General features: G+C 40.2%; 1 protein-coding gene across 1 annotated transcript in view; it reads right to left on the reverse strand.

The window, feature by feature from the left end:
• The window catches only part of LURAP1L (leucine rich adaptor protein 1 like), a 50,291-nt gene extending 39,143 nt beyond the window's left edge, over positions 1–11,148 (reverse strand). Inside the window, exon 1 of the mRNA XM_043891162.1 lies at positions 10,170–11,148. Coding sequence (XP_043747097.1) covers positions 10,170–10,454 — 285 coding nt within the window. The 5' untranslated portion in view covers positions 10,455–11,148. The remainder of the gene's footprint in view (positions 1–10,169) is intronic.
• Between the last annotated feature and the right edge of the window lie 996 nt (positions 11,149–12,144).

Below are 12,144 nucleotides of genomic sequence, written 5' to 3' on the forward strand. Positions count from 1 at the left end.
GATTGGGTAAACTTTGGGAGTTGGTGATGGACAGGGAGGCCTGGCATGCTGTGGTTCATGGGGTCCCAAAGAGTTGGACATGACTGAGTGACTGAACTGAACTGAACATAGGATTTTATCAGACTTTCACCTTATGGAACTCTTTAGCTCCAGAGATTTATAAATATGTCTTAAATAATCATGTGCTTTTTCTGCAGAAAAATTGTGTCAATGAACAATATTTAAAATACCATTAAATCATTAAGTTTTATAGTGTGGTTATAAAATCACTGATTTAAGTGATGAAACTGGTGGCCTTCTGGCACTACTGTTTTATCATCACCTTGTAAGATGGTAGGGCTTCCCTGGTGACTCAGAGGTTAAAGTGTCTGCCTCCAATGCGGGAGACCCGGGTTCGATCCCTGGGTTGGGAAGATCCCCTGGAGAAGGAAATGGTAACTCACTCCAATATTCTTGCCTGGAGAATCCCATGGACGGAGGAGCCTGGTGGGCTACAGTCCATGGGGTCACAGAGTTGGACGCAACTGAACGATTTCACTTTCCTTTCCTTTCCTTTGTAAGATGGTAAGAGGCTAGAATATGGTTTCAGATGCTTATCCATGAAATCCTATAAAGGGCTTTGTCTGTCTATAATCAGTTACTTTTTGTCCTTTTCTGCATTCTGCAATGACTGCTTTTCTCACTAAAATCCTATGTAAAATCTATCAGAGTCAATATTTTCTACCCACCTATTTCTGGCAGGAGGCATGGGCTCATAGGAGGAAACTGTGGAATGCTTGGTAAATGTTCTCAAAGAATAGTCGTCCAATCCATTACCTTCCTTGTGGTAGTCTTGTCCGTGATTACCATCAGCCACTGCAACTAAGATCCTAAGGAGTCAGTTGATTTGTAATTCACCTTACTCAATAGAAAGGACTTGTCAGTGTTGAAATGATCATTTCATACTTGGGCAATAATCATTTCAGATGTTGCTTTTGTGAAAGTATGTTCCAGGCCTATTTAGCAACCTGGATATAGTTCATGCAGGACAAGAAGATATTTTGTGTGTGTGCATGCTAAGTTGCTTCAGTCATGTCTGACTCTTTGCGACCTCATGGACTGTAGCCCTCCAGGCTCCTCTGTCCATGGGATTTTCCAGGCAAGAATACTGGAGCGGGTTGCCATGCCCTCCTCCAGAGGATCTTCCTGACCCAGGGATTGAACCTGTATGTCTTATGTCTCCTGCCTTGGCAGGCAGTTTCTTTACCACTCGTGCCACCTGGGAAGCCCTTTAATAGCTCACTCTTCTGATTTTTTGCTTTGCAGTCTTCCAACTGTCCATAAGATGTGCCTTCAGGGAGAGGGCAAATTGGTCAGTAATATAGTTCCACTTTTATATATCACTTTCATGTAAGAATCACTTTGAAGGATATTAGTTATTTCTTCAAATAAAGAAACCAGTGTTGTAATTATGTCTGACCTCTGTGAGTAGAACCTGTCTTGTCCTCATGAGCCTTCCAAAGTCTGAACAAATCTAAGATGGTTTTGAGCCATGACCACAGAGGGCACTTTAGTTTCAAGGATGGCCATTCTGGTTCCTCCATGTGGCATGAATCATCTTGTGCCATGTTAGCATTCTGACCCAACTTTTAAAAGTTTTGTTGATATTATTATTAAAAAAAAACTCAATACGGAGATTATGTTAAATGGCAAGTGACTGATGAGAAATACATTCCAGTTTGAAGACTTGGTTACTTTCTTCAAAGGAGTGATGAAATGGTCTGATTAAGTCAGATTTCTATGGGTGGAATTTGATTCTAAAAGAACTACTGAATATTTGGATAATCATTTATTATTAAAAGCAGACTAATGCCTTTTTCATTTTAATGAGTGACTAGTTGAGATTCATATAAGTGAACTGATTTTATAAGATACAAATTGACTAGATAAATGTTTCTTAAACTCTTATCAGTAATCTGTTTATATTACCTAACACCCCACAGGTCTTACCTCACAAGTAGGTTAGGAGTGAGAATGAAATGGCACTATTCATGAAAACTATTTACAGTTCCAACTGGTACATTGTACTAATCCAATAAATGCCAGGTGGCATAATAAAGTATTATTGTGTAAAATAAGAAAAATGAAATCCACACATGTTAAATTCTATAAGTGTATATATGCCTATATATGCAGGCAAAGACATAGAGAAAGACCCAAGAGGATTCACACCAGATTGCCAGCACTAGTTTCCTTTGGGGTCAGGAGTAAGAGGGAAGATGTGTTGAGGGTAGGTGAAAAGGGACTTTTGTTTTCCTTTATATAATATTTCTGAAAGTTTTATAATAAGAGAGCGTATATTTAAGTTCAAAAGGAAACAATAATATTTGTTGTTGTTGTTGTTTACTTTATTTATTTATTTTTTGATTTCCTTTATTTATTTATTTTTTTCAGTGGGTTTTGTCATACATTGATATGAATCAGCCATAGATTTGCACGTATTCCCCATCCCTATCCCCCCTCCCACCTCCCTCTCCACCCGATTCCTCTGGGTCTTCCCAGTGCACCAGGCCCGAGCACTTGTCTCATGCATCCCACCTGGGCTGGTGATATGTTTCACCATAGATAATATACGGAAACAATAATATTTTAAAGGGATACCAAAATATCCACTGGTAGTTGTGTGATGAAATTATTGTAAAAATGTCCATTCACAATAAATGCACACTTCACGGTGCTGAGATATAGCACTGTTTGGGAGTAATTTGGATCCAGCAGATACCCAGTGGTTCTTGTTTGAATGAATGGCTGGGAAACCATTTATGGTGACTTAGTCAAATTAGTAATCCCTGTGAGCCATAGTTTCCTTATCTGTAAAATTGATATAATAAATATTGAGCACAGTATTTATCGCCTTTTTTAAAAGGAGAGTTACTTGGGTTTTAAAGACTGAGGCTTTTGAAATGTATGTTTGAAAATATTATTTTTCCTTATGAAATTCTATGACTAGTTTACATTGAGCACAGTTTGGATCAAGGTGTTTTGAGCATACATCTGTAAAGTCCTCGCAGGTATAAGGATTTCTCATTTCTACTACTTTCTAGTGAGTTATCTAGGAGCCAAGCTTAATTTCAGAGAATATCTCAGGGAACTAAAATGCGACCAGTGGTAAGTTTTTAAAATTCCAAGTCATGGACACAACTGAGCTCCAGTATTGAACTCTGAGCCTTGAACTAGTCAAGGCAGGGCATTATTCACCAGCAGCTTTTGTAAAAAAGTATTTATGGAGATGTTGGTGATGGTGGCAAAGAGAAAGGGTACAACTGCTAGATACAAGTTGATTTTAAACATGTTCGTCCAAATCTTGGTTGTTCCTAAGACAGATGTCTTTAGTTCTTGTTACCCCCTGGAGGGTTTATGGTAAATGACCACACAGTTTAACTCATTTTGTAAATTCTAGAAGACAATCACACATGTACATTTAAACCTGAGTATCAACATGGGCAACAGGGTTCTCTAAAGGGTGAAATGTAGCAGCACAGGTTTAAAGCTCAGATTCTGACCCCAGCCTAGCTTATCCCCACTCTCTCAGTAGTTTTGAGCATTAACAGTAAGCCTCAATGCTTTGTCTATAAAACAATATTTGTGAATAATATATTTAGTTATGATTATTATAAGAATGGGATAGTACATATAATTGTTAAACTAACACAGTGCCTTCTACATAGAAAAGTCTCACGATAAATAACCAAATACTAGTCTCAATTCCTCAGATTTGTTAAACTACCAGAAATTCAGTTCCATAATTCTTTATGCTACTATATTTTGCTTGCACTCAAGCTGGGGAAAGGTTTCACAGGTTTCTTTTTTGCTTTTTATGGAAAGGCAGTCTCTGTGGAAGATCTGATGCATGAGAAGTGCCATGACGGTCAGTCTGATAGAAGAGGTAGAGGCACTTTCATCAGTCCCATCAAGGGCTCTCTGTGTATGATCAACAGGACGGCCGTGTAATTGACAGAACACCTATTACTGTCATCTCTCTTACTGCTTTTGGATGTATCAATGATAGCTGATTTTTTTTTAATATTGTTTCATTGGATTCTTACAATGCCTTATGAGAGATGCTTTAATCACTATGTTAACAGAAAGCAGGGTCCTAGAGTAGTTATATAACTTGCAGATGCCACACAGTAGTGAGTGAAAGAGCCAAGGTTAGAATGAGGGTTGCTAAGGACTGGACAGGCCCTCCCACCAGGAAAGATGGACTAAACGTCTCTGCAAGAACAGGGTTCGGGGCCTTGGCAGGCTGGTGGGCCCTGTGGTCTGTCTGCACCCTGACTTGCTCTAGGCTTGACTGGGAATCCCAACTTGTCCGATTCCAAAATTTACGAAGGTTCCACCGAACCAGAGGTTCACCACTTGAGTAGTGACTGAAAAAGCTTTAAAAGACAATCAAAAAGGAATGTTCTTCAAAGAACTCCACCCCCCCCCAAAAAAAAAACCAAAAATAACAACTTGTCAGGGATCCCAGAGATTCCAGCCATGAATCACAGTTTCAGAAGTAGTATCTTCAAGAACTAAAGTCTTATATGAGAAAGTGTTTTAATTATGATTCATTACCATAAAATGGAATGTAAACGGAATGTTTTTAGCTACCAAGGAAGTAAACATAATCTTTTATGAGAAGTTAAAAAATCCTCATAAAGTTTGTGGTCTCTCAAGACTGAAGCAGTATGGTTGTACAACTTGAATGGAAGGTAATTCTTTCCATTCGATGTACATTCCTGGGGACAGGGCAGGGCTCATCAGTTCTTTGATATGTTACTTTTTTTTAAGTTATGCATAAATCCTCTGAATTCTATGTGTTTCTAGCAAAGAAAAATTACTATCTTTGCCTACACTGCTGTCAGTTTTAAGTCACTGTGTAAGGAAACACATACCAACATAATTTACTAGATTAAGTATGATATTCCATGTGCAAAATTACAGAAGAAGCTACTGTTTAGGAATCAGATTTTCTTATCTCTTTGATGTCTTTATCACTAATATTTAGCCCTTAATTTGCATGGTTATCAGCACTTTTAATTCCTTGTACAAGACACATTTGCCATGAGAAATCTCCTGAGCCTTATCTTTTAATCTCAGCAGTTATGTCTGATTTCCACTATGGCATGCTGACATATTGGTTTGTAATCTTTCCCTGGCAAACTTATATCCCCGTTTTATCTTTTCAGCTGTCTTGTGAACTCATCAAGGAAAATGCCTTCCATGTTATGACTTCTCAAGTATATACCCAAGAGTTTTACATAAAGTTTTGTCCAATTAAAAAAAAACACAACTACGTGATAAAACAGTAAAAATACTACTGAAACAGTATTATGGAACAAATGATAGAAATCTCCTAGCCTAATTTGAAACACGTCCAAAGCAATTGTGAAATTAATTTAATGAAATTATGATCACTTTTTGAGGAAATATAAAGTAACTTTAGTTTTTATTACAAAATAGACAAACCATTTGTTATGAGAAGGGGCATGGAAAAGATAGATAAGAGAAAGTATTGATAAAAACCAAATACAATTCTATCCTTTTCAAAAATTTTTAATTTATGTTCTAGTATCATTATGTGCCTTGTATTTATGTGTGTTTATGTCTAGCCCTGGGTATTATCTAGAAAACTGTATTAAAGCAAGAGTTGAAGAATTAGGTGGGATATTTGAATGCTTTATAGTAAGACAAATAACTAACTTGAAATTGTTTATCCCTGACTATTACACAGCTGCAAAAGTAGTTGCAAATATGTAGTTGCTTAAATATGGGATGAGGAAACAATATTTTCAGATTAGTCATTCTTAATGGCACAACATTAACCATTCCAGCATGACACAGAATTGACTAAAATTCCAAAAATCTGGAATGTGGCATAAGTAAGTAGTAAATACTTCATTCAGCATACTTTGTTGTTCTGAACAGTAGTTATCTAGGAAAGCAAACTTGAATGGGTCTATTAGATCCCTTCTAACTCCAGACTCTGATTCTTGAGTGATTACCATTATAATCTTATACATTTCAAAATTTTTCCAGAGTAAATCAACACACATAATGTTCACTCTTAAACTAGAGGTATGGTACAGATGTTATTGAGATAACACTAAAATCCATGGAACATCTTGTTAAAGAAAATTGCAGTATAAAATTTACTACTAACTGGTATACACAGATTTTGACAGAGATTATTTACATTTATTAGAAAAATATTTCAGATATTATGTGACATTCTCAAACTTAGAACAGTATTTGATAAGCAATATTTAAAGTCTTATTCTTAAGAAACCTTTGCAAGTGGAGTCTGCATAGGTAGTTAGAATGAAAAGTCCAAATATAGGACAGGGCCTCCAAAGACTTACTTTTTAAAGTAAGCATTTTGTACTAAATCCCCAGTGTCTCAAGGCAGGCCTGGTACATTGTTGGCAGTTAATAAATATTTGTTGGTTATTGAATGAACCAATATCTGAAACTACCCATGACATGACATCATGACTTCTTTTTGTTGGTCCTTTTAAGTACTGTAGGGGTTGTGACTTATCACAGATTTATAAAAATTATTCTGTATTTTGAAGAGAAATTATTGGGATGCAGACTAGAATGGGGGAAAATCATAGTACGTGGAGTCAGATGATATGCGTTCAAATTGTGATTCTGTTTACTAATTAGCTGTGTGACCCTGGCCTGTTTTCTCAACCACCTCTAAGCCACAATGATCTCATTCCCAAAATGTGAAGATACTTCCTTCTCAGTTATGACCTGAAGCTCAAATAATATGACCGATAGTAAAACACTGTCAATTGAAGAGCAGTGAACAAATATTACTGGGCCGACTTTGCATAAGACATCAGACATCTATTTCCAATTTTGTTATAAATTTCCTATATATATCCCTGAATTTGCTTATTGTATTGTCAAATTTCCTTATCTTTAAATTGAAAAATAATTTACCCATTGGGAAAAATGTGCTCCCTCTCAAAAATATCCTGATGGTAACTTTGAATTGGCCTACTGTATCAAATATATGGGCTTCCCTGGTGGCTCAGCGGTAAAGAATCCACCTGCCAATGCAAGAGTCACGGGTTCCATCCCTGCATTGGGAAGATCCCCTGGAGAAGGAAATGGCAGCCTGCGCTAGTATTCTTGCCTAGGAGATCCCATGGACAGAGGAACCTGGTGGGCTACAGTCTATGGGGCCACAGAAGAGTCAGACATGACTTAGCGACTAAAACAAAAACAGCAGCGATCAAATATATGCCTGAAAATTTTATTTTCCAATATTTTCCTTCCCACGTGAACATGCACTATTCATGTTGCTAACAAGAGTTTCAAGGTTAAGAAGTTTGGCTACAGAAACAGCTCCTCCCTACTTCAATCTCTTTCATCTTCCTTTCTTTACACCTGAGTCTCACAGACCTCTAAGAGCTTTGATTGTAATATTTACAGATAAGAGTTAAGGTAATAATAAAAAAAAAAAAAGAGTTAAGGTAATGATTCACAAAACCATAAAAGGAGATGAGAGAGAGAGACAATGAGAAAACCAGGTGCGTGTAAAGAATTGCAAGTGTTGAGATTCTATCTCACAAAAGTCTATGGTGCCTTTGGTCAATGGTTAGCACACACATTTTAATAGGAAAAGAAGGAAGTCTTAATTCCTGCAAGTGTCCAGAGTCTTGTACAAGGCTAAGGTGTTTCATAGGAAGGAGTTCTGAGGGCAGGACCCAAGCCTGATAATTCCAGATCATCCAGAAGAAAAATCTGTGAATACAAAGTAATGAGCATAAAATGTGGGTCAGGCGTAAGTCCAAACAGGCTGACTCAGTGCTCACAGGAGAGGGCATAAAAGAACATACAACTCACAGAGGCCTCGCCCCAACTTCTCTCCAGGAGGATGCGAGAAGGAGATAGAAAGGACTGTACAGCTACATCTGTTCCACATTTATAACAAAACTGCCAAGTCTACATAAAAACAGATATGTTGCTTTGCAATTATGCTGACGCTGGAGGTTTTAGCACCCACAAGAGTTACATAAAATGGGGGCAAAATTGTCTCATTGGCAGGGGAATATACCTGTTTTTGATTCCTTCCCTCTAAACTCCCATGGCCAGTGGCAGTGTTATCATTTGCTCAGTGGAGACCTTTATTAGAGGACAAAGTTGAAGACAAAAACATCTGCTCTGGCATAAATTCTCCCGGATCCGAAGATAACTATGCTGCGTAGAAAATATTGTTGCTGTTTCTGTTTCTTATCTTTAAATTTATTTATTTATATAACATAGTTATATAGCAAGACCTGGCTTGGGAAAACAGATTTTTATTAATTCTATGACATTTTCATGGAGAAAAACAAGGCTAGAAAATACCTTTCATTGAAAAATAACAATTTTCTAAAAATCTTACAAAATTCTTCAGTACACTTGGCTTGATATACTGTTAATATAAATAATAAATGGTAAGTGCAAGAGATTTGAGAGCCCTAAATGGCAACCCACTCCAATGTTCTTGCCTGGAGAATCCCAGGGACGGGGAAGCCCAGTGGGCTGCCATCTATGGGGTCGCCAAGTTGGACACAACTGAAGCGACTTAGCAACAGCAGCAGCAAATAGGCTCCTTGAACTTTTATGTTGTATATTTTGAGCACCTGGTTAATTACCAGATACAGTAAATGCACTTACTGAATACTTATTGAATAATATGTATAACCTGTGGTGTGTGTATATATTTAGTGAAATATAGTAATAGGAATAGAGTAATGATATCTTTGCATTACATATATATACATGCATACATAGAACTATGTATGTATGAATCTCTACATGTTTGCTTTCAACATCTGGTGCATTCCAGTTGGGAAGAAAATGGATACTTGAGGCATAAAAAGTAAAGTTCTTAAGTAGACCAGTTTAAGAGATCTTAAGAGAGGTTTTTGGAGCCCTTGTGTTGATAAGTGTGGTAAAAATTCTGAACATGGGACATGATCTCTGAAGAATGGCTTTTTGTGCTAATTTGTTTGCCAAGATTACTTTATGCTGTGGAATGTATTCCCTCCCAGTGTTCCAACTGCAAAAAGAGAGGAGCTAGGGTAACACTACCGGTTACTTCTTTTTCATGCAAAGCCCCTATAGATAGGATCACTTATGCAGAAGTGGCTGAGGCTCCGGTTGTTACTTTCCTCCTTTCCAAGCTGGTGGGAAATGCGGTTTTGTTGTGTGGTCATCTTTAAAAGGATTTAGGAAGGAATCATTTCCTCCAACCAGTTCACAGTAAAAATTAACCCGAGGTCCAGAGAGGTTAAGTAATTTGTCCGAGTTCACGGCAAGTAAATAAAGTGTCTCTAAGTACATCCGGAATAACAAGTATTCTGGGACCCTCGCTAGCCCCATTGTCCTATTCTTAGGCTAACGTTTGCAAACAGCACAGAAAACAATTGCAGATTGAGGACTGAGGGGGAAGGGTAGGAAGTGGGTATTAGCAAATCCCTGGGCCAGGGGATCACCTGCTCTTTTGGATTAACCGTGAAACAAGCTATTCATAAGGACATCGAGGACGACTGAGCCATTGTTTTCGGAACCAGCAGTGGGGAATCAGCTCCACGGTGGCTTGGGGGTTGCACCAAAGGGCGGGAGCAGCAGTGGTTAAGAGGAGTGAGCCAGGAACAAGGGCTGCAGGGACCCCGCCGCGCCACCTTTCGGCAAACCAAGAAGTGTTTTTGCAATAAGCGCAACGGACCGACCCACGTTTGGAAACGAAAGTGTGAACGGCAGACCGCAGGCCCCAGATGGGTGCAGTAACTGCAGACCCTCGGGCGGGTTTATGCCTGGGAGGCTGTGGACCGGCAGCTGAATGGTCAGAGCCGGTAGCAGCGAGTAAGCTTCAGAAAGTACGCAGAGCAGGGAGGGCAGGCTTTCCCGTCTTAGCGAACTGCGACCGAGCAAAGTCGCCGGTAAACAGGCTTCCTGCAGCCACATCCGTATGCGCACCCGCTGCGCGCCCCTCTCACCCGTGTTTCTCACGAACCCAGCCCTCGGCTCGGCCGCCCCTGTCGCCCTCTCTCCCCTGCCCCGCCTCCAGGGTCTTGCCGCCCGGGTTCCCACTCCCACCGCCGCCCGGGTTCCCACTCCCACCGCCGGCGCACCACACTCACCATCTCTTGCCTGAGGAGGTGAAGCTTGGTGTCCAGCCTCTCCAGGGTGCTACTGGAGTGGCTGGGCTGTGGGGAGCCAGAGGTGGGGGAGGACGAAGAGGAGGACGATGAGGAGAGAGGGAAACTGCAGCAGCTGCCGCCGCCCCCGCGCCCCCCTCCGGGGTCTCGGCCCCTCTCCGGGGGGACCGGCTCCTCCCCACGGAGCGAGCGCAGTAGGCTCTCGGGCACTTTGCGTCCCAGCTTCAGCTCGATGTCTCTGAGGTCGGGCAGCGGGCCGTCTTCCATGACTTTTCAAGAACGATGAAAATGGTAATCAAATGCTACCGGCGAGAGTCAGCAGCGGCCTCCAAGGCTGCCTGGAGATCGGCACACCCCTCCCGAGCCCGGGTGTCTATCCTCCGCGGTTCAAATGCACGGTCCACTCCATAACCGCCCGCGCGCCGTGTAAGTCCTGAAATCCGCACAGGACGCGGCGGGTCGCAGCCGCAGTTCCCGGGGCGCTGTGACTCGCCCAGCACTTATAAGATTATAAAGCCCTCTTCATCCTCTTCCTTTTTGGCCACCCCACTGCAAAGTTGAGTTAATTGATATTGCAGAGAGGGGGAAATTCCGAGTGCTAGAGACCAAAAGACAAGAGAGGGAAATGTCTGTTTCAGCTCTATGGGGGAAAAATTCACGTTATAAAACTGTCCATTCACATCCCAGCGCCATTCACCAACTGCCCATCTGGTACCATGCGACACAAAATAATGATGTGGCCACACTCCAGGGTTGTTTCATTTCCCAGCCATATGTCTTCAAGCTTTTGGTATATCCTGGATTATCAGAAATAATTTCTGGTCCGTGAGAGAGGAGGTCTGTCGTGGGCACAGACACATTAAAAAAAAAAAAAAAAGTTTGCTTAACAGGAGTTTAACGGCTTCCTCAATGCTGCAGAAATTCCCATCTTCCCATTTAGGCTGTTAGATCCAAGTCATTGTGTTCCTGCAAGCCTCGGAAACTTTAAACTCTGCTTGGCAGGTGGACCAAACCAGGGCCAACCCTTGTACCGTAAAGCATAGGCAAGAAGAGCAACAGAAAATTTCCCACCCCTGTTGCTCCCTGTAGTTTCAACGTCCTGTCTTAGTTGAAGGCACTTATACTTTGATTAGACTTTCGGTTCAGTTCTTCAAAATTGCCGGGTAACTACAACTTCTAGAACTGGTAACAAACATTAGAGGCAGAAAAATGTCTTTAACTGTAGTATCATTCCCCATCCCTCATCTTCCTATATGGCAAAAAGTTTGCTTCAGAAGCCTTTCCTGATAATTTTGTACTAATGTAAGGTGTAATAATCCCACCAAAAGTTCATTGAGTGTGCAACCAGTTAATTGTCTTATCAAATGTTACACTATGGCAGCACAAGCAGATGTGAAAAATTAAATAGCCAGAATATATGATTACTGAGTGGTAGATTTTAAAAGGGAAAAGTTGCTGAGATACTTTTACCTTAATTATGGAGGAAGAATATTGAATATAACTAATAAAAAGTTGTCTTTGGTAATTTATCTTTATTTTTTTTTCAGTTATTTAAAAGAAACCCAAAGCATGCTGTCTATGGATCTGAGACACTTCTGCCAAATAAGTTATTATGAACTCTGTGGATTATAGTTTTTGATTTAACATTGAATTTGTGTTAAGAATCTTCAAGCAGAGGGTACTGTTTTCAGTCTACTAAACTAATATTTGGGATTCCATTAGGATTTTTCAAAATAGGGACCCCTTCTCTTTCTGGGACAAATAAGTACGTCTGTTCTTGGTCTTTTCCAGAGACATCACTTAGGTTTTACACTTATGAGAACATGGGCAGGTACATCTCAGAGTATGTTTTTAGCAGAGCCACGTCCAGGAAACCTAAGGATAGAAAATAGGCCTTCTGAGTGAAATATTTCCTATCGGGAGAAAGTTGCTAAAGTTCTCTTGTCAGCATGTCAGA

The sequence above is a fragment of the Cervus elaphus genome, chromosome 29 (assembly GCF_910594005.1).
Source record: "Cervus elaphus chromosome 29, mCerEla1.1, whole genome shotgun sequence".
NCBI lineage: Eukaryota > Metazoa > Chordata > Mammalia > Artiodactyla > Cervidae > Cervus > Cervus elaphus.